The sequence below is a fragment of the Micromys minutus genome, assembly GCF_963924665.1.
Source record: "Micromys minutus genome assembly, chromosome: 18".
Lineage (NCBI taxonomy): Eukaryota > Metazoa > Chordata > Mammalia > Rodentia > Muridae > Micromys > Micromys minutus.
This window is the reverse complement of record NC_137953.1, coordinates 52,061,669-52,080,266: the sequence shown is the minus strand read 5'-3', so window position 1 is coordinate 52,080,266 and position 18,598 is coordinate 52,061,669. Positions and strand designations below refer to the sequence as shown.

Genomic DNA, 18,598 nt, shown 5'->3' with positions numbered 1-18,598 from the left:
ACAGCAAATTGGAGTTGATGCTCTATCTACCGAGACACATGACTCTATAAAACACACATCATCTAGCTCATGGATTACAGAGCTATGATTGGGGGTCATTATTATTGAAGTCAACTTAGTCTTGTCTTTCTATCTTTCCAAAGACATTAGGAGTCCTGTTAAATCACAGACACTTTCAGGAGGAAAACTTCATCTGATAATGGCTATAGTGCCCTGATATTGCATGAACTGAAACCTAAGCCTTGTTGATAGATGGAATAAAAAGTTTAAAAAAAATAAATCTCACCAGTGATTTCTTGTTTCAGGTGAGACTTTTTCCTAATCCTCCCATAACATGATTTTTTTCAATTTTATAAAAAATTATTACTTACAATTGATCACATTAAGTTCAGCTTCTCACACATTGTTGCTCATAGATTATAATTTTATTCCCAAAGACAAGAGGAATTTCAGAACACGTACATGGGAAGAGTTCTCTATGGGAACTCGTGATGTGCCTTGCCATATCACTTCTGCTGTTCAATTGCCCAAATACTGCTATCCCATGCATTCTTCTGCTCTAAGAAAGCCTGTAATTAATTAGGATTCTCTGACAAGACAGACTAATTCAGCAGGAGACACTATATTTTACATCTTACACAGTTATTGCCCGTTCCCTTTGGCTTAATAGTTAAAATGGATTTTATTCCATTTGTGAAAGCCCCATCATATCTGACAGTTGGTAGTATTATGTGAGACTTGAAGAAAGGATTGGCCAGAACTGAACTTGACTTTAATACAAGACCATGTTCTATTATTGTTTAACTTTGGGTATTTCTCCCCTAGGAGGAGGACAGAGGAGAAGTAACCAGCTCCAGGATTAAGGTAAGAGGGGAGTTTTCTTTCAAAAGAATGGGTTCCATCCATTTGAAGGAAACCCCTCCCCCACCTATTTGTTAATCCCTTTTTCTTTATACATTTATATTTTTTAAGCCACCAGCATTAGGAAACCAGCTCGCTATCTATGCATAGTAGTTATTTCAACATCCACTTACAAACTTTATTAGCAGAAAAAAAGAAAAATGTTCACACAAGTCATGACAGTTGTATGCTTTTGCATTCATTTTTCATCTTCATTAAATATCAGTACCAGTCTTCCATTGAGATTTAAATTCTTTAGCTGTTCATTTCTCTGCATATAGACTATTAATAGTTATTATCAATCAAACCCTACTGGGTAAGGAAATATTAAAATAAACTTCAAAATGTATCTCATAAAATACATTGTTATCAAGCAAAATTTTAATAAAAGATGGTGTTGTCATAAATTTAATGATGTCTAATTATGAAATAAAATCACACTAAACTGTAAAGCTGACGTAAGATAGACAATGTGAGTTTTTTTAATTGCTAAGTGGAAAATACAGCAAGAAAAATTATAGGAAAGAGACATATTTTTGAGCACAATTTCTAGATAATGATTCACTCTCTCCCAAAGGCCTCTTGATGTTTACCTTAATTATTTCTAATGTGTGTTCACATCCCTTATTATTGTTTTTGAAGTAATCAAATATTCCCCACCTTTGGTGTCTTCTTCAGATTGTTTTTCCATTCAAGACTTTCCAAGGGAAGATACGAAGTGGTTTTCTGACTTTCACGTGCACGTTGTAGCACACATGCCCCACCTCTCACATCATGCACTCTCACATACAACAAATAAGTAAATAAATAATAAAAAGCATAATTCACTTTGTCATTAATTAGCAGTAATTAATGGGTACACATTTGTACTGTAAATGTCATTATCTCAGAGATAAACTGCAATGAAGCATAGTGACAATGATTCCTTTTATAAACATTTGTTACAAAGCCAGCAGGAGCAGGATTCAGCATCTCAGACCCAGTGGGAAGAACTAAATGCATCATCCCAGCTCCTTTAGAGACATGAGAAGTCTCCAGAAGGACCAGCTAGCCTTGCTCACAGAGCTGTGAATGGAACACCCTGCTTCAAGCATGGTGGAAGAGGAGGCTCAGCACACAGTGTGTCCTCTCACCTCCACACACTGCATCATTACATATCTGTATTCACACATATGAGCACATACACAAACATCACTCAGGGACAGAAGATAGTTTTAAAATAAAAAAGGTAAGATGCGCATATTATCACCTTTAAGGAGAATGCTGTGAACTCAGTAAGTCTATAAACTATGAAGCAGACTTAGAACTCTTTGACCATAAATTCTTATATTCTTCCTTCGCTGAGCATATATATATACATATATGTGTGGCCCTGAACACTGGAAAATTCAGACACTGTCTTTCTTTAGTACTTTTACTGCTCAAGATTCCTTTTCTATTTTTACTAGTTTCCCAACCTAAGAAAAGACAATAAGAAAATGAGACAAAATGTATCAACACAAATATAACTTTGTATGAATAATCTCCAAATACTTGCGTACAGGTAAGGAACCTACAATCTCAAACCAGAGAGGAAAGTTGAAACTGTTGTTACCCAAAACTTTAAGAAAATCTTACATACAAAATGAAGCTGAGCTAGACCTATTTAGTGAGCTAAATATATGTACACAATATGTAGTAAAATCAAATGAAATGCACTGGCGTTTAGTCTCTATCAATAGATATGGTTTTTAATTTCTCTGGTGAACTGTGTTAACTATTCAAAACAGTAAATTCAGTTGCAAAAATCTTATCTACAGGTGTTTTACAGGCTAAATGTAGACAGATTGAAAGTGATTTGCAAAAGCACCATATCTAGGCTTTAATTTTTAAAGTTTAAGTGGTAATATTATATTGTCCTTGTCCTTAAAACATCAGTTTATTCTGATTTTATCTGTGTTCTTTCCTACTGGAGATACAAAGTACATGAAAGAGCCCCTAAGCTAGAACCCCTATGAATCACCTTCTTAGATTATTTTGTTGATAAGTTATTTCACATTATTGTTATAGATAATGCTAATATTTCAGTGTCTTTATCGGGTGTGTAATACTAGTTATTACATGAGTAACACATGTATGTCTTATTTTACACCTAAGATATTGCTTCTGCTTTCTGAGCAGATGGGACGTAAACACATATTATGTAACACACAAACCTATGATGGATTTTGTTTTCTTGTCTGTTCCACCTGACAGAAACCTTATAAACAGGACCCAGATAGAGAAGTATTGAATATTGGTTAAATAAGTAAGTAGTGATTATGGGGAAACATAAGATATAGAAAATATGAGAAGAAGGGGTAAAAATATTGAGAAAGTTCTATTGAATTTGTAGTAAATTCTAAACAAAATACCTTCAGAACTATGAGGAAACTACCATGGCTAGAGTCAGTGGGAATGTGCATAATAATAATCAACTATGCTGAGTAGATTAGACTTCAGCATTGATTGGATATTGCCAGTCAGTAGTCTTCAGTTTTAGACTTGGCCTTTCTCACTTAATAGAGTCAGTCTTACCATAAGATAAATACATTACACTTTAAAACTGCACATAAACCTTGAATTTCAGAAAAGTTACAGTGAAATCTTAAGGTGAAACCCTGAAAGGTATTTGTTGACGTGCTATTTTGCTGCAGAGAACAGTTTATTTAGTTTTGGGTACTAAGAGTGTGACAGCCAATAGACCTGGAGTTTAGTAATAAAGGCCAGTACTGAAAAAAACGAAATAAAAATTCAGGTGCACTTTTCAGGAAATTAGATCTTAAAGATGGCTGACAAAGGAAATGAAAGAAAGTGAAATTTTAAATATTTCATTGGGTTTTGGTGGCGGGTCTTGTTTCATTGCATGTTTTTATACAGCTATTTCTTCTGAGTAATTTTTCTGATTTAGTATAAAAGACCAGGTTTCCTTGTGATGATGTTTTTAGGGATCCATACTTAAGAGTTTACAGCACCGAGGACTTAGTGTGCATCTCTTATTTCGAGCTTAGAAAAGCAGCAAGTGTTGTGATGAGTTAAATGACCACAAGGTTTACTGCTGTCACTTAAGATTACCTGCACCTGTTCTGTCCACAGTTAGGGACGAGATGTTGAACTGTTAAGACACTCACCGTTCGACTTTTATGTCAGCACCATCAGAGATACCAACTCAGTCACGCAGTGTGCATAAAAGTGAATCAGGGAAAATCCCTGTTAAGACTAGCAAGCGTTTCAGGACATGGGCGAGTTCCTGAGAGAGACACAGCAGGGTGGAAAAGTGTCACCACCAGGGAAGGGCTTGGACAAGGAGCAGAAAGTCAAAGCACTTGGGAAGAGCACTGGACTAGAAGGCAGATGACTCCTGTCCAGCTGGACTTTGCTGCACAAGTCACCTAACTGTCATTAGGCCGCAGTGAAATCTTTGAAGTGAAAAAAAGAAAAGGTAACCTCTAGCCCACATATTAACTCAAAAAATTTTCTTGAGATTCTGAGTCCTTCAAGCACTCCTTAGACGATCTTAGGAAATAGACACAGATGTAAAAGAACATATGCTCTGTGATTCGTGGCCTGAATCAGAATTCTAGAATCATACTAGAAAGAATAAGAAGCGGAGTCTGGAGAGCAGAAGAATGTGAAGTCTGGAAGAGCGCGGAGCCCACACAGCTCATCCTCACTCAGTAAGGCTGAGACATGCATGGTATCATGTTGCAGAACATCACACAGACTGTAGCTCTTTGAACTCTAGACTAATAATGACCTAAAATTTAAAATTAAATTTTATTTCTAGAGAACACAAGGTGCTTCATGAAACATCTTACAATGCATCTGGTTGTGTCCTCATAAGATGCTCGTTTTTGTAGCACTTGCAAATAGCAGAAACAATGAGGTAGAGAACATGGACAGTGTAGATCTTAAGGCCTCAAAGAGAACCCACTAATAACATAAAATGAACAGTATTTAATTGAGATAGCTTCCTTGATATTTTGTTAATTTACTTAAGTGCATCTGAAAGTATTTTTCAAATTTTTTCCCATCAACTTTTCGTGCACCTATTTATAAAATCTCCTTTATGTTATGTTTACTTAATGATCACAAATTAGTGTAGAGTCTTGAAAATCCCTTCCAGACAAATAACAGACTCAGAACTTCTCTACTGAAATTGTGCAGTCAGCGTAGTATCAATTAGCTTTTATATCTTCTTCTGATAGGCATGCATAAGAGAAGTGACAAATTAATTTCAAAACAGGTGTTTCTAGACTTTAGTTCAGATATTTGGGTCTTTATACATTACTAACTTTCCAAAGTCTAGGAACCACTGGTAATCATGGACCACTTAATGTGTACAATTTCTTGCATTTTTATTGAAGAAAACATCCAGCTTTCATCAAAGTGACCTAAGACTAAATGTATGTTACAAATTATAATCTATGGTCTACAAGTAGCAATACGCAACTAAACTCATACTCATGAAGATTAACCTTGAAATAGTGAACATTGACATAGTTAAGGGCTTAAGAAGATGGTTGGATAGATAAGAGTGTTTGCTTAAGCACAAGGACCTGAAATCAAATCCTATATATAAAACGTGGGCATGGTCACCTCAACACTTTTGGGGACAGGGACAAGATAATGACTAGGGTTCACTGGAGCCAGCCAAGATCCAGGATTAGTAAATAACAGCACCCTGAGGAATAAAAGGACAGTGAGAGAAGACTCCAGTGGTCTCCTCTAGGCTTTGCAAGCACAAGTATCCACACCTGTGCTCACAACTGTAACACTGTGTCTCTCTCTGTCTCTCTCTATCTCTGTCTCTCTCTCACACACACTGTAAATAAAAACTTCAGATAGATAGGTAGGTAGGTAGGTAGATGATAGATAGATAGATAGATAGATAGATAGATAGATAGATAGATAGATAGATATCCAAATGCCTTAGATACAGCCTCACAGTAATCACAATAATCCTTGAAAAATAACCTTTTTCAAACAGACTTCTCAAATAAAATAGAAATAGGCATGCAAATTCAAAAGACTAAACATGGAAAACTTTCTAAAACCTTGTCCAGTATCTCTTCATTTGTTCATCTCTCTGGGACTTAACTCAAGCATAAAATAGGAAAGTCCCCCTAAGAAGTTACTTACACTTAGTCTCCTATATACCACCTAAATCAAGTGGCTTACAACCCCTGACTCAAGAGACAAAACCAAACATATCAAAGTCAAAGGTAAACTCTAGTCCGACCAGTATTTTCCTGAGCTCCTTGACAATACCTCCTAGATTCTGCTTCTTCTTTAGATTAGAGTTGATACAAAGTTGTTAGAATGTTTGGCTTGAATTCAGCAGTTCCAGGTTCGGTTCTAGTTTAATTTTCTTTGCACTGATACAATACTCTGACAAAAAGCAACTTCTGGGAAAAAGGTTTCTTTCAGTTCACAACTCCAGGTTAAAGCCCAACATACTAGGTAAGTCAAATAGGCATGAATTTCCAAGAGCAAAGGAACTCAAGTGAGCAAGTAACACCACACCTATAGTCCAGGGCAGAGAGAAAGGAACATATACATGTTCTTTATTGTTGTATGCCCCAAACCCAGGAATGGTACCACCTATTTGAAGTCTATGTTCACGCACAACAACCAAGACTTGTTGTTGTTAAAGCCAACCAGATTTAGCCAGTTCCTACTGAGACTCAATTTTTGGGTGATACTAGGTTAAATCCAGTTGACAATTCTAACCATCACTGAGTCATATAAAATACTTGAGAGGGTTTGGTGGAGGCATTTTATTTTTTGTTTTCTGGTTTTGGTTTTTAGGGGAGGGAGGTATGGATTTTACTGAGTCACATTGCAGAAAATTTTGAGTGAGGAGGAAAGTTTAGAGAGCTAGATGTAATTTAAAATAATTTTTAAACCCCTCTTACCCATACAGTGATTTGTTGTATTTTCATCCATTTTTTCATACACTGAAAGTATTGGCAGTTTATTTTCACACTGAGATCACAACCTACAAATCTATTTAGCTTGCTTTTCTGGCATTATACCATAGACTATTTTACCTTGATATTGATGTTACTAAATATAAAATAAAGTCATGTGGATTATTAGTGTTTTTACTGCTAACAGCTATGTAGCTATATAGATGCAGTTACATTAATCTAGAAGAATTAGATAGAGTAGCATGTAAATCTATACATATACAATAAGGGTTTCCTGGAATTTAAATCAAACTTCTGTAAGAGTTATGGACCCAAACAAACTTAATTCTTTTATTCGAGAATTGTAACTATCCCTCTATGTTTTCTCTAAGTTCCTACAATTGATTCCTCAAAGGGAATCATCTTAATGTTCTTATTATAGAAAATGCAATTTGTTCTAGATTTTTATTCATATATTATTAACATATATTATTAAAATTAAATTGTATTAATATATACATATTAAAGCACCCATATTAAATCTTTGACTATACTGAGCATCAAATTTATTTTTATCTTTCATTATGAATAAAAAACAAACTTAAATTATTTTAATTCCCCATAAGGTTGCATTACTTTTCTTCACTTTGTATGTTCTCTGGCAGAAATTGCTTAAAACCACCATTGCTTAAAACATTTTTGCTGGTTTGAAAGGAATTTTCACCTGCCATACAATTTCTTATTACTTCACGTAATTTGATGGTGCTTGAAAACAAATATGTTAAGATTTGTTGGAGTCTTTGATAAAAACCACAGCTTCATTTAAGTACATATTGTAGGCTTGAATTGCAGGTATTTAAATTTTATCAAGAAATAGTATAAAGAAAACTCTCCAGCAAAGACATCAGCGGCTTAAGGCTGAGGAGATAATTTATATGTATTACAATAGAGGGTCCTTCCACATCTGGATAATAAAGTAGTACCATCTGATAGTAGGACAAAAACATTCTGCCAGGCGCATAGATTTATAGCATTTTAGACAATAGTGAAATGTTTGTTCAGTTAAGTGAAATAGAATATAGAATTAATTGCAAGTTATTTATCTACAAACAATATGTAGTTCCAATTTTCCATTGACAGACATTTACTAACTGTAAAGGTCTGCATCACTTTACATTCAATTTTTCTGTATCATTATAATAACTGTATTTCTATTTTGAATTTTAAGATTGTATCATTTAGATTTGGAGAAATCATTCAGTAGGTAAGCGTGGTTTCTAGACAAACATGAGTACCTCAATCCAAATATAGCACCTACATTAAAAAAAATCCTGGGTATCGCATTCATAATTTCTCCCATTGTGGAAGCCAGAGAAATTGTAATTACTGAGGTTTGTTGGCCACCAGCTTAGATTCAATGAAAGACCCTGCCTCAAAGAAATAAAACAGAAAATTCCTGGCAACCTTCTCTTCCCCTCACACATCCATGCGTGCAGGTTCGGGTAACTATGAGCATGTTCATGCACACACATATGCCCTATGCCGTCACAAAACATTATCAGACTTAAGCATTATACAAAATTTGTCTTATTTACTTAGGTAGACATGGTACCAGAGGTACCTTACCAACAGGCAAATAAATTACATTGCAAAATTTGGATTAGAAATGAGCATCGGGCATGAGGTATGCAGCAATTACAAGAGCATGTATTTTCAATTAATTCAATTCAATTAACAGAAGTTGAGAGGTTATTAGCTGAGACACAGGAAGAAAGACAAAAGATACTCACCCAAGATAAATGTGTTTTTAATAGAAAAAGCTTATTTGCTTTAGACTCCTCAAGACTCCAAAAAGTAAGTGCAAATATTTCCATTTCTTAGACCCCATTAAGCACTTGAATCTATGTAACTTTTCTAATAAATGCAAAAGGACTTGTGAAGATTTATTGGCATCTTGAAAACTAGGGCAATGTGGTGAATTTCCAAATTATGAAATTGGAGAGTAATTCCAGGAATAAAAACCCTCAGCACTCCCCTAAATCCTGGGATTTCTACAGCTGAGCCCCTCATTCCAAAGCAGTCACATTTCCCATGGTAGGATTCTTTGCTAGGGGAAGGTAGGGGGAGAGTTCTTTCTTAAACTTCCCATGAAGCATAAAATGTAAGGCAAGTACTTGGATTATTTGGGATGTATTTCAGCCGGGAAAACCCATTGTCTACACACCTGGATTCTCAATGAAGTTCTTCTGTTTAGAAACAATGTAGCCAACTCTGTTTTCCTACCAGCACAGCCACCACCGCTCTCTTTGTTTTTTAATAAGTCAGTTGTTTGCAAGTTGACTTTAAGTTGCATTTAATACAAAAGGGATAATCAGTGCAAGAATTAGCCCCAAGTGTCTACTCTCTTCTTTCTGTTCCATTTAATAACCATCATGGCTTTCCTGATGTGTGCGTAGGCAGGAATAACCTGGACACTCAGTGTCGCTGATATTGGAGACAATGTTTTAGAGGCAATGACTAAAATGTATGAATGAATTTCCACCTCAGCAATAAATTGCCAGTAAGATCTGCTTTCTGAGATCCTGACTGACCTGATGATTTTTAACTTCTGTAACCATGGTTACCACCTTTCCTTAGGCATTTCTCTAACACTTGAGCTGAATAAAAAGTAGTTTTTAATAGTTCTAGTAAAGTAATTGAAGAAAGGGTACGTATTGTAAGTCATCTGATGATTGCTATTCTCACTACTATGTGAAAGTAATTAACTTCTTAAGACAGAACAGGTTCTAAGTGATGCATATAGTTTACTCTGCAGTTTAAATAGCAATCTGAGGAGGCTTTGAGATTGCACGACACTATTTCAAACAAAATAACTTCTGTCATGTAGCTGCAGATTACTATAGAAAAAATTGTCATACTGAATAAAATCTCTAAATAGTAAGGGTCATGCCTTCCACACAGAAGAAAAGTAAATTATATATGTGATGCTATCAAACAGACTTTACCAAGGAACACAGATAGGCTTCTACAAGAGAAGTATATGGATTAATTGTGAACTGGGCAGTTGTTTAACTATTGGTCAACTGTTTATATCTTATCAAACAAACATAGATGAATATTTATATGTATGGATAGCAGTGTGAAACTAAATTGTTTTTACATGGCCTATTTGATATTAGATATTATCTAAGAATAATTTTTCAAAGAGCTTGATTGCAAAGAATCTTCTCAACATACAGATTTATTTTTCTTATTCATTCCTTTATTTTGCTTTTTTGTTTGTTTCTTTATTTTCTATTGTGCTGTGAAACTGTATTTGGGTATTACTAATAACCCTGTTAAATAACCCTCTCATGAAATAGTTTTACTTTTAATCAAAGGAAAGTATAAATCAATATATGAAATAATTGGGATACTACTGCATTCTTAAAACCTCAAATGAATATGAATTCCAAAGATAAAAGCATATAAGAATTTCTAAATAGAAGACTAGTAGTTTTAATTCACTGAAGTCAAATTTGCCTATTTCTATAAGGTTTAGTTTTGAGAATCAAAACAAACTTGAGTGACTTTTTTCTTTACAATATTTTTTTTAAATTAGACATTCCTTATCTTTATGAAATGCCTGCATACATTTTAATTTGGTCTTATATGTGATAAAATTGACTGTAGAATGTTGCTCAATTTAGGAAACATGTTAATAATTTTATTCCACTAGTGTAAGACTTCCTTCTGAATGTATGAAGAAGCTAATAATTTAATTAGCATATAGGAAGTGGTAGTCTAACTCTTGAACACAAATGTAGTTACCTTAGAGAAAATATATGCTTTCCAAACAGTTCATCATACCCAGAAGTGGAAAAGTGGATCACTTACTAGGAATATATTTTACGAGAATAAATACATGAACAGACATTTTAGTTTCAAATAGCCAAAACCTGTTATTAGACAGCTAAATCAAATTTTACTAGTAAATCATAACCATGTATATGTTTGTTTTGTTTGATTGGTGATTCATTTGGCTTGAAGAAATTACCAAACTTAGTGCTTTGCAAACAGTCGAGACAAACAATTGTGCCCACATTTCCACAGTAGATTAAGCCTATCCAAGGATTTAATATAATTCTTGTTAAATGTTGGGAAGACCATTGAAAGAGTTCATGGGTCATTTCCTAATTTTACTGTGAAAACAGGAGAGATCAGATACATGGAAGGTGAAAACATATGACTCTTTTTAAAGGTATTTGGAAAATAATTAGAATATAATACACTGTCAATATTCCTTTATAGAGAAACTGAAAGCAGAGAAAATCTTATCTCCAATGGTTTTGGTAAAGATTCAGCAAGATGCCTTGGAGTTCCATTGCTCAATTTAAACAGTCAAAATGAACTTTCAATTCTACATTCCAAATTGCATCAGGTTGCTAAGAACAAAGAAAAACAGTTGATACAGGAACATCCCTAAGAGCCATTCGTGCATCCTCCCGAGATGCACTGAAGTCAAGGAGCCTGGAAATCTGCAGTTTTGAAAGAATTCAAAGCACTGAATCACTATCTCCAAAAATAATACAGGAAAGCAATAATAATCAAGCTACACTCCTTGTGATCAGGAACTGGGAATCTGGATTGGCAGCTTTTTGTTGTGTTTTTTTTAATGACTGTTTTTCTTCAGGGGATGAATTTTTATTTCATTCTCTTTTGGGTCATTGACATTTTTAGAAGCAAAGGAATTCAAGATGTAATTATTTTACTATTACTAAAAAATACAAGCTTACTACAGTTTTCCAAAAATAAAAAATCAGTGAAATTAATTACCATATACTAAGCACACTGAGTAAATGCCCAGCAGCAGGCACTGCAGCCTGAGTCCATTTGAATGCGTGGCAGTTGCCTTTCATTTGGACTGCTGTGTAAGGAGCTGCCAGATAGCAAAATGAGAGGTTTATTTAGCATCTGTGGGAAGCTCACAAAAAAGCAAAGCCCTCATTCCTTCTAACATTTTAACAGCTCTGCAGTTTCTTACAAAATATGTTTTATCGTTTCAAGAAATGCGGTTAACCTCGCAGTTTTAAAACTGAATGAACAAGGCCTGTTGGACAAATTGAAAAACAAATGGTGGTACGACAAAGGAGAATGTGGCAGCGGGGGAGGTGACTCCAAGGTTAGCCTCAATGTCACCAAGAGCGGGTAAACAGTATGTCAAGTAATAGGTGCATCTGCTGGGAGACTTATGCTACGCTCCCCCATAGATGGATTGTCAATCAAACCCCTTTCCAAACTTAAGTATGCAATTACTGTCAAAGCAAAAATATTTGCAACTATTACTAGTTTGGTGACATGATCACAAGCTCAATGGCAATAAATGTGGGATGCTCTGGCTTTACAACGGGGGTGGGGGAAGGGGTGCTGTGAAGCTGGTTTTGGAAAGCAGAAAGTCTCTGAGAAAGTAAAGACAGGAGAAAAGGGTGAAGTTGATTTGTCGTCTACATTAATGTTTGGCCAGACTTCTGCCAAATATCTCCAATTAACAGCAATAACATGACTCCACCTTGATTTGTCTAGAGTTCCATCCAGAAAGTGTTTGCAGATGAAGAATTACAGTGCAACAGTGGGAAGATAGTTATATGGCTTATGTAATGCCTTTCATTAGTGGACGAATCAGAAAATAATAAGACTACTAAGTAATCCTAACCATCTTTGTCTTCACCTCACACATACCATACATAATTCCTGCTTCATCATGTTTTCTAACTTCTCATTAATTTCTTCAAAAAATAAGGTATATAATTAAGAGATATTCTAATTTGTGACCTTGAAGAACACCTTCCTTATCTCTCCCTCTCATCTCTCTGTATCTCTCTATCTCTACTTCTATCTCTATCTCTCTCTATTTAACGGTATCATCTATATCTGTACCTGTGTTTAAAGATGAAGCAAACAATGAAATAGGAAAATTGATTAAGAAACTACCTTCAACTCATTAAAAACCTAATCAAAACTTTAAATTATACCTTTAAAATCATATAGCTGGGCTATATATTTTCTCACTAGACCACTGACACTTCAGTAGGATTTGTATTTTCAAGGACTAGCTGTTGAGATATATTCAGCTCCCCCATCCTGATCCCTGTGTTAAAAAAAAAAAAACTCTCAAACTGAATTCATTAATATTTTCCTTTAATAACCAGCCCTAACTGTAGAAGGGGAAAGAGTAAATATTTTGCCATAATTCCGTGCACCATCTGTCTTAATCCTCTCTTTGTTCTGTGATCCTAAATAATTAAGAAAGAGAGCACAAAGTTCAAGCAGCATCCAGGAGGGCTCTAACACTTCATAACAACAGATGGCATGTATGTAGCAGAGAAGGGAAACCGAGTAAAGGATCAAGGAGGTGAGAAGCAAACCAGGGAGACCAGATTATGAGAAAAGAAGAGAACAGTAAGAAGCCATGTTTGCTTTCTTTGTAACTGCCTTCTCTTGGAAGAACCTATACACCTCAAAAGTTAATCTAGCCTCCAGAAAGCTAACATAGTCTTTCAACAACTCAGATTCGTTACAACTACACAGACCTCATAAAGAATTCTCCACTTCAGAGTAGTCACATTAAGGTTTTAAGCCTCAAATGAGTTTGGGGGAGCAAACCACATTTATATTATAGGATTAGCTTATAGTGTGAATAAATTAATTCTTTTAAACTCAAAATTCCCTAGAATTTTTCTCTAGGATCTTTCTGTATTTTTTAATGTTTCTTTTTTTTTATTTTTTATTAGATACTCTATGTATTTACATTTGAAATGCTATCCCCTTTGCCCACCCTGCTTCCATCTCCCTCCCCCTCTACTTGTCTTCACAAAGGTGCACCAGCTCCCAATCCCCCTCTCCACCTAATGGTTTGCATTAACATATACATATATTTATATATGGGGGAAAGGCACACCTGTGTGAAAATGAGAAATGTCAAAATGTGCTACACTAACACCAGAAAACTTACAATGTATATGTTGGGGCTGGAGAGATGTGTCAGCAGTTAAGAGCACTGGCTACTCATCCAGAGAACCAGGGTCCAATTCCCAGCACCCACATGGCAGCTTGCAAGTGTTCATTACTCCAGAGGATTTGGCAGGCTAAACATCAGTGTATGTAGAAGTAAATAAATAAATGTTTTTAAAAGTATATGTTACATAATCAGAAAATTGCTGTTTGAATATTTTATAATCACAAGCCTTCAGGCAGTATAGAAATGCTTTATGAATTAATTTTTCTACAAATGTAATTGTCAATCTTGTTTTAGGGTAAGAAAAAGATTGTAGAAAAACAAGCAAAAATTATGTGTAACTTAAGAAAATCTACACAACACAAATGATTATGACTTTATTAAAGGGGTTCAACAACTGGGTCAGTGGGAGTTCAAGAGACTGTTCTGTGTGTCACAGACCTGAGTAAACTTGTGTGGTCTGGTAAGAAACATGAGTCTAACTTTGTAAGTTCTAAAAGCAAACCTTTTATTCCCTTGCTGTATATTATCATAGTTTTCATAAAGATATACTAAAAAATTAGGTTCTAAACTACTATTTTAGGTATTGCCAGAGAACTTTACTAAAATTGTAAAATTTAACATAAAACAGTTACTTAAAATGAAATTATAGTATGTTCTCTTGTCCCCTGGGAGGTGAGTTTCCATATGTATGCAAGGTTTATCACCAAAAGAATAAAGATGTTGCAATCTAAATGTTAATAATACTGTACTATGAATTCATGAAAAAGGGTAATATTTAAATATCCTGACCTAACTCAGGTGAGAAAAAATTACCAGGAAGTGTTTATGCATTTGAAATTCACTCTGCATCTTCTTCAAGTAGCTACTGTTCTTTTGAAACTTACCTCTTCTCTACCAAAGGGTGTAAGCTGTAGATGTAAAATAAATAGATTGATAGATAATAGATAGATAGATAGATAGATAGATAGATAGATAGATAGATAGATAGATAGATAGATAGACAGACAGGTAGGTAGATAGATAGATAGATAGATAGATAGATAGATAGATAGATAGATAGATAGATAGATAGATAGACAGGTAGGTAGGTAGGTAGGTAGGTAGGTAGGTAGGTAGGTAGGTAGATAGATAGATAGATAGATAGATAGATAGATAGATAGATAGATAGATAGGTAGGTAGGTAGATAGACAGGTAGGTAGGTAGGTAGGTAGATAGATAGATAGATAGATAGATAGATAGATAGATAGATAGATAGATAGATAGATAGATAGACAGGTAGACAGACAGGTAGGTAGGTAGATAGATAGATAGATAGATAGATAGATAGATAGATAGATAGATAGATAGATAGGTAGGTAGGTAGGTAGATAGATAGATAGATAGATAGATAGATAGATAGATAGATAGATAGATAGATAGATAGGCAGGCAGGCAGGCAGATAGATAGATAGATAGATAGATAGATAGATAGATAGATAGATAGATAGATAGATAGGTAGGTAGGTAGGTAGGTAGGTAGGTAGGTAGGTAGATAGATAGATAGATAGATAGATAGATAGATAGATAGATAGACAGACAGACAGACAGACAGACAGACAGATAGATAGAACCTAATCCACAGAGGTCTCCACACAAACCATCTAAAATTTGACTGATTTGGTTTTGAGGCAGTTTGGCTGCCACAGACATGTCTATACAGAAATCAGTGCCTGGTAGTCATTCACTGAAGTTCTGACTACAGTAACCTTCAGCCACAAACATTTAACAAGAGTTGTAAGAGAAAGGATTTTTATCTTCCAGGGAAAGCAACGTATGAGAAATCATATGCAAACTAAATCTTCTTTAAAAATTCTTTGCTTATACTAATAGTATTGTAAAACTACTTTTAATAATTATGAAAATTTATACCAACCCTTATGAATTAGTGAGATAACAAATGCATTTATTGACAAGAAACCAATAAAAATATGGATTACAATGAGTAAAGCTTTTTGTACAAACCAATATCTGTATGAGGTTTTAAATCTTGACTTCAGGATTAAGTTCAGATTCCTGGGAATTGCACTCCGGCACATAATTTCTCAGTTTTGATTTGGCATTTGGTTGAAAGCAGTTGATGCCTGACTATAATAAATTTTATACTTAAAAGACACTAGTCTCTGATACTAAAACCATAGAGATAAATGAAAGACTAAGAAACAGTCATAGAAAAAAGAATATTCACAAGCAGAGAAGCTGTGATAGGAAAGAAACCACTCAGTCACCCATCTCTTGGAAAGGGCTCTCCTAGGATCACATTCCTTTTTTCATGTGTTCACTTCCTCTTTTTGAATATTAGTGGTAAATATCTGATATCTGATTGTCAGTATAACTTCACCCTCTAAAACCAAGCTACGTGAGAGAAGAGCAGAAGAGACAAAGGAACGGGAAGAAAGAGAAGGGAGATGCAGAGAAAGCTTACATGCAGAAGGGAGAGAAAAGTGACAAAAGTCCTCATCTAACCCACACATGCCGCCATTAACTCTCTCTTCTAGAAGGAAGCTAAAACAGGCTACTTTCATATCCCACATCTGTTTTTTTTTTTTTTTTTTTTTTTTTTCATATCTAAATCCTCCTTTTCTCAGTCCAACCCATTCAAAAACTCATTGTATTGTAATTCGATTTGTCTATCATGTGTTGGGCATTTGTTTAAGCTTAGTTAAGCTAACCTGAGGGCCTAACCAATTTTTAATATTAGTTATGGTAGCACTAAGACAGTAGAGTTGCCATACATTAATGACTCTCCCAGGATTTACAAATCTCAACACACACAAATCCTAAATGATATAGATTCCAAGAAAAAAAACCTAATCTATATAATCCTCTAATTAATTCAACTGTGAGTCAGTTATTGTTCCAGTAAGTACTGTTTTAGGAAGAGGATGACTTGCAGGCCCTTATTATCATGGAGTTCAGAGGAATGAGCTGACCTATGAGGAGCCTAAGTCTGTATACAAGTGGGCTAGTATGAACAATTAGGCCTTGATCAACTGAGTTCCTTCAGTGCAGTTAATAAGCCTTCTCTAAAGTACAACTTTTAATAGAGGTTTAAATTATTGCAGATAGTTAACAACTAAACAGCTAAAACTTTACGATCATGGCAAACATTGATTATTTCTTAAATAGAATAATAAACTGATATTACAGTAAAATTTTTTGACACTGATTCAAGAGCATGCTTGGTTTTTTATTATATTGTATCCCATATGAACAAAATAACTAACATTAGGGGAGTTGATCTTGTTATAAATTCATATATAAGCAATTTTAAATAAAATTTCTGAGTCTTTGGTATATTTTTAAGTACAAAGCTATGGAGCCAGACTATCACAATCCCAGGTTTGGATAATGCCCAGCTATTTAGCTGTTGACTTAAGCCCTCTTTATCTTGGGGTCTTTATTATCTATTTATATAATAAATATAAATCTATCTATCTAAATAATAAATATTTATCTATTATTTATTTAATTCATTTGTAATCATTTAAAATTTTAGGCAGATAATTCCTTATGTTGATGTCATTTAGACTCAATGCAGCAATTCAGAAAGAAATGAAAGCATAAATTTATACTTTAAGATAGCAGTTTGCATATTTATGTTGTAAAGACCTTTACTGCCTAAACTGGCCGTTGGTCAGCAATACTGGAGATTCCCTTCTCCTTGTATGAAACCAAGTACGGAGTCAATTCACGGGGGGACACCACCCACATATTCATAGGACGTAAGTAAAAGCTCACTAGCTAAATCACAGCATGGGGCATGGCTTGGTGCCATCTCTACTGTTTTGGAAGAAGAAAGGTAGGTAAGCTGTTGCTTGGTTCCGATTACTTGTCATGTGCATTTTGGGGGGAAATTATAACTGTTTGTAAAATCCAACCAGGCCAATAGTTTTGGATTCACAGTAATTGCATACATTTTTATTTAAAAATCCTCCCTAGCAGCATGTGCCTGTTACATAAAGCGATGGAGCAGGTCCCAGTTTTATGTCTGATCCTAAACCTGGGCCGACAGTTCAAGACATAGAGCCTACTGTGGCCTTTGCTCCGTCACTTTGCCATGCGATTCTGATGTAGTTTTACTTGAATAACATAAAATAACATATATAATGTTATTTATGTTATTTTCCACGTGAAGAACTCCTGTAAACCTTGCCGTTTTGAAACTCAGTGAGGCAGGCGTCTTAGACAAGCTGAAAAACAAATGGTGGTACGACAAAGGGGAATGTGGAGCCAAGGACTCGGGAAGCAAGGTCAGTCGGCGCAGTTCGGGGCTCGTGTGTGACACGAACCGTAACGGGGAGCGATCATCCAGTTTCTGAAATATCTAAGCACTGAACTTTCCTGTCTACCTAGCCATTACCTAATTTAATTTAGGAATTTAGAACTCAATGCCATAAATGTCAACCACAGAGCCTATCCGTAGGCAATAAAACTGCTTCCCAGTAATAAAGATTTAAAATAGATTAAAATTAACTTGAACATATATATAACACAATAGCATTATCCATATTTGTTTTAAACTTATTTGCCACTAATCTTTGTCAGGTTTCTTCTTTCATAAGGAAACCATAAAATATGTCTTCTAAAAGTTGGTTCTCAAGACAGGAAGTGGGAAATTGATCAGAAGTCGGTATGTTAAATAGCACTCAGGGCCTTGTCACCTCACTGTCAAGCATTCTGCTTTAGTTAAAATTGCTATTTGGACAGATCAATAAAATGGACCTCCAGATC

The 18,598-nt window shown here is 34.9% G+C and overlaps 1 protein-coding gene across 2 annotated transcripts in view; it reads left to right on the top strand.

Moving 5' to 3' along the window:
* The window catches only part of GRIA4 (glutamate ionotropic receptor AMPA type subunit 4), a gene marked incomplete at both ends in the record, with an annotated part of 362,750 nt that overhangs the window by 337,764 nt on the left and 6,388 nt on the right, over nt 1-18,598 (top strand). The window contains one exon of one of the 2 annotated variants that reach the window (XM_080931806.1): nt 18,003-18,117. In XM_080931806.1, coding sequence (XP_080787932.1) covers nt 18,003-18,117 — 115 coding nt within the window. Of the gene's footprint in view, nt 1-11,876; nt 11,992-18,002; nt 18,118-18,598 lie in introns of both variants that reach the window. The other variant, XM_080931807.1, reaches the window with a different exon arrangement.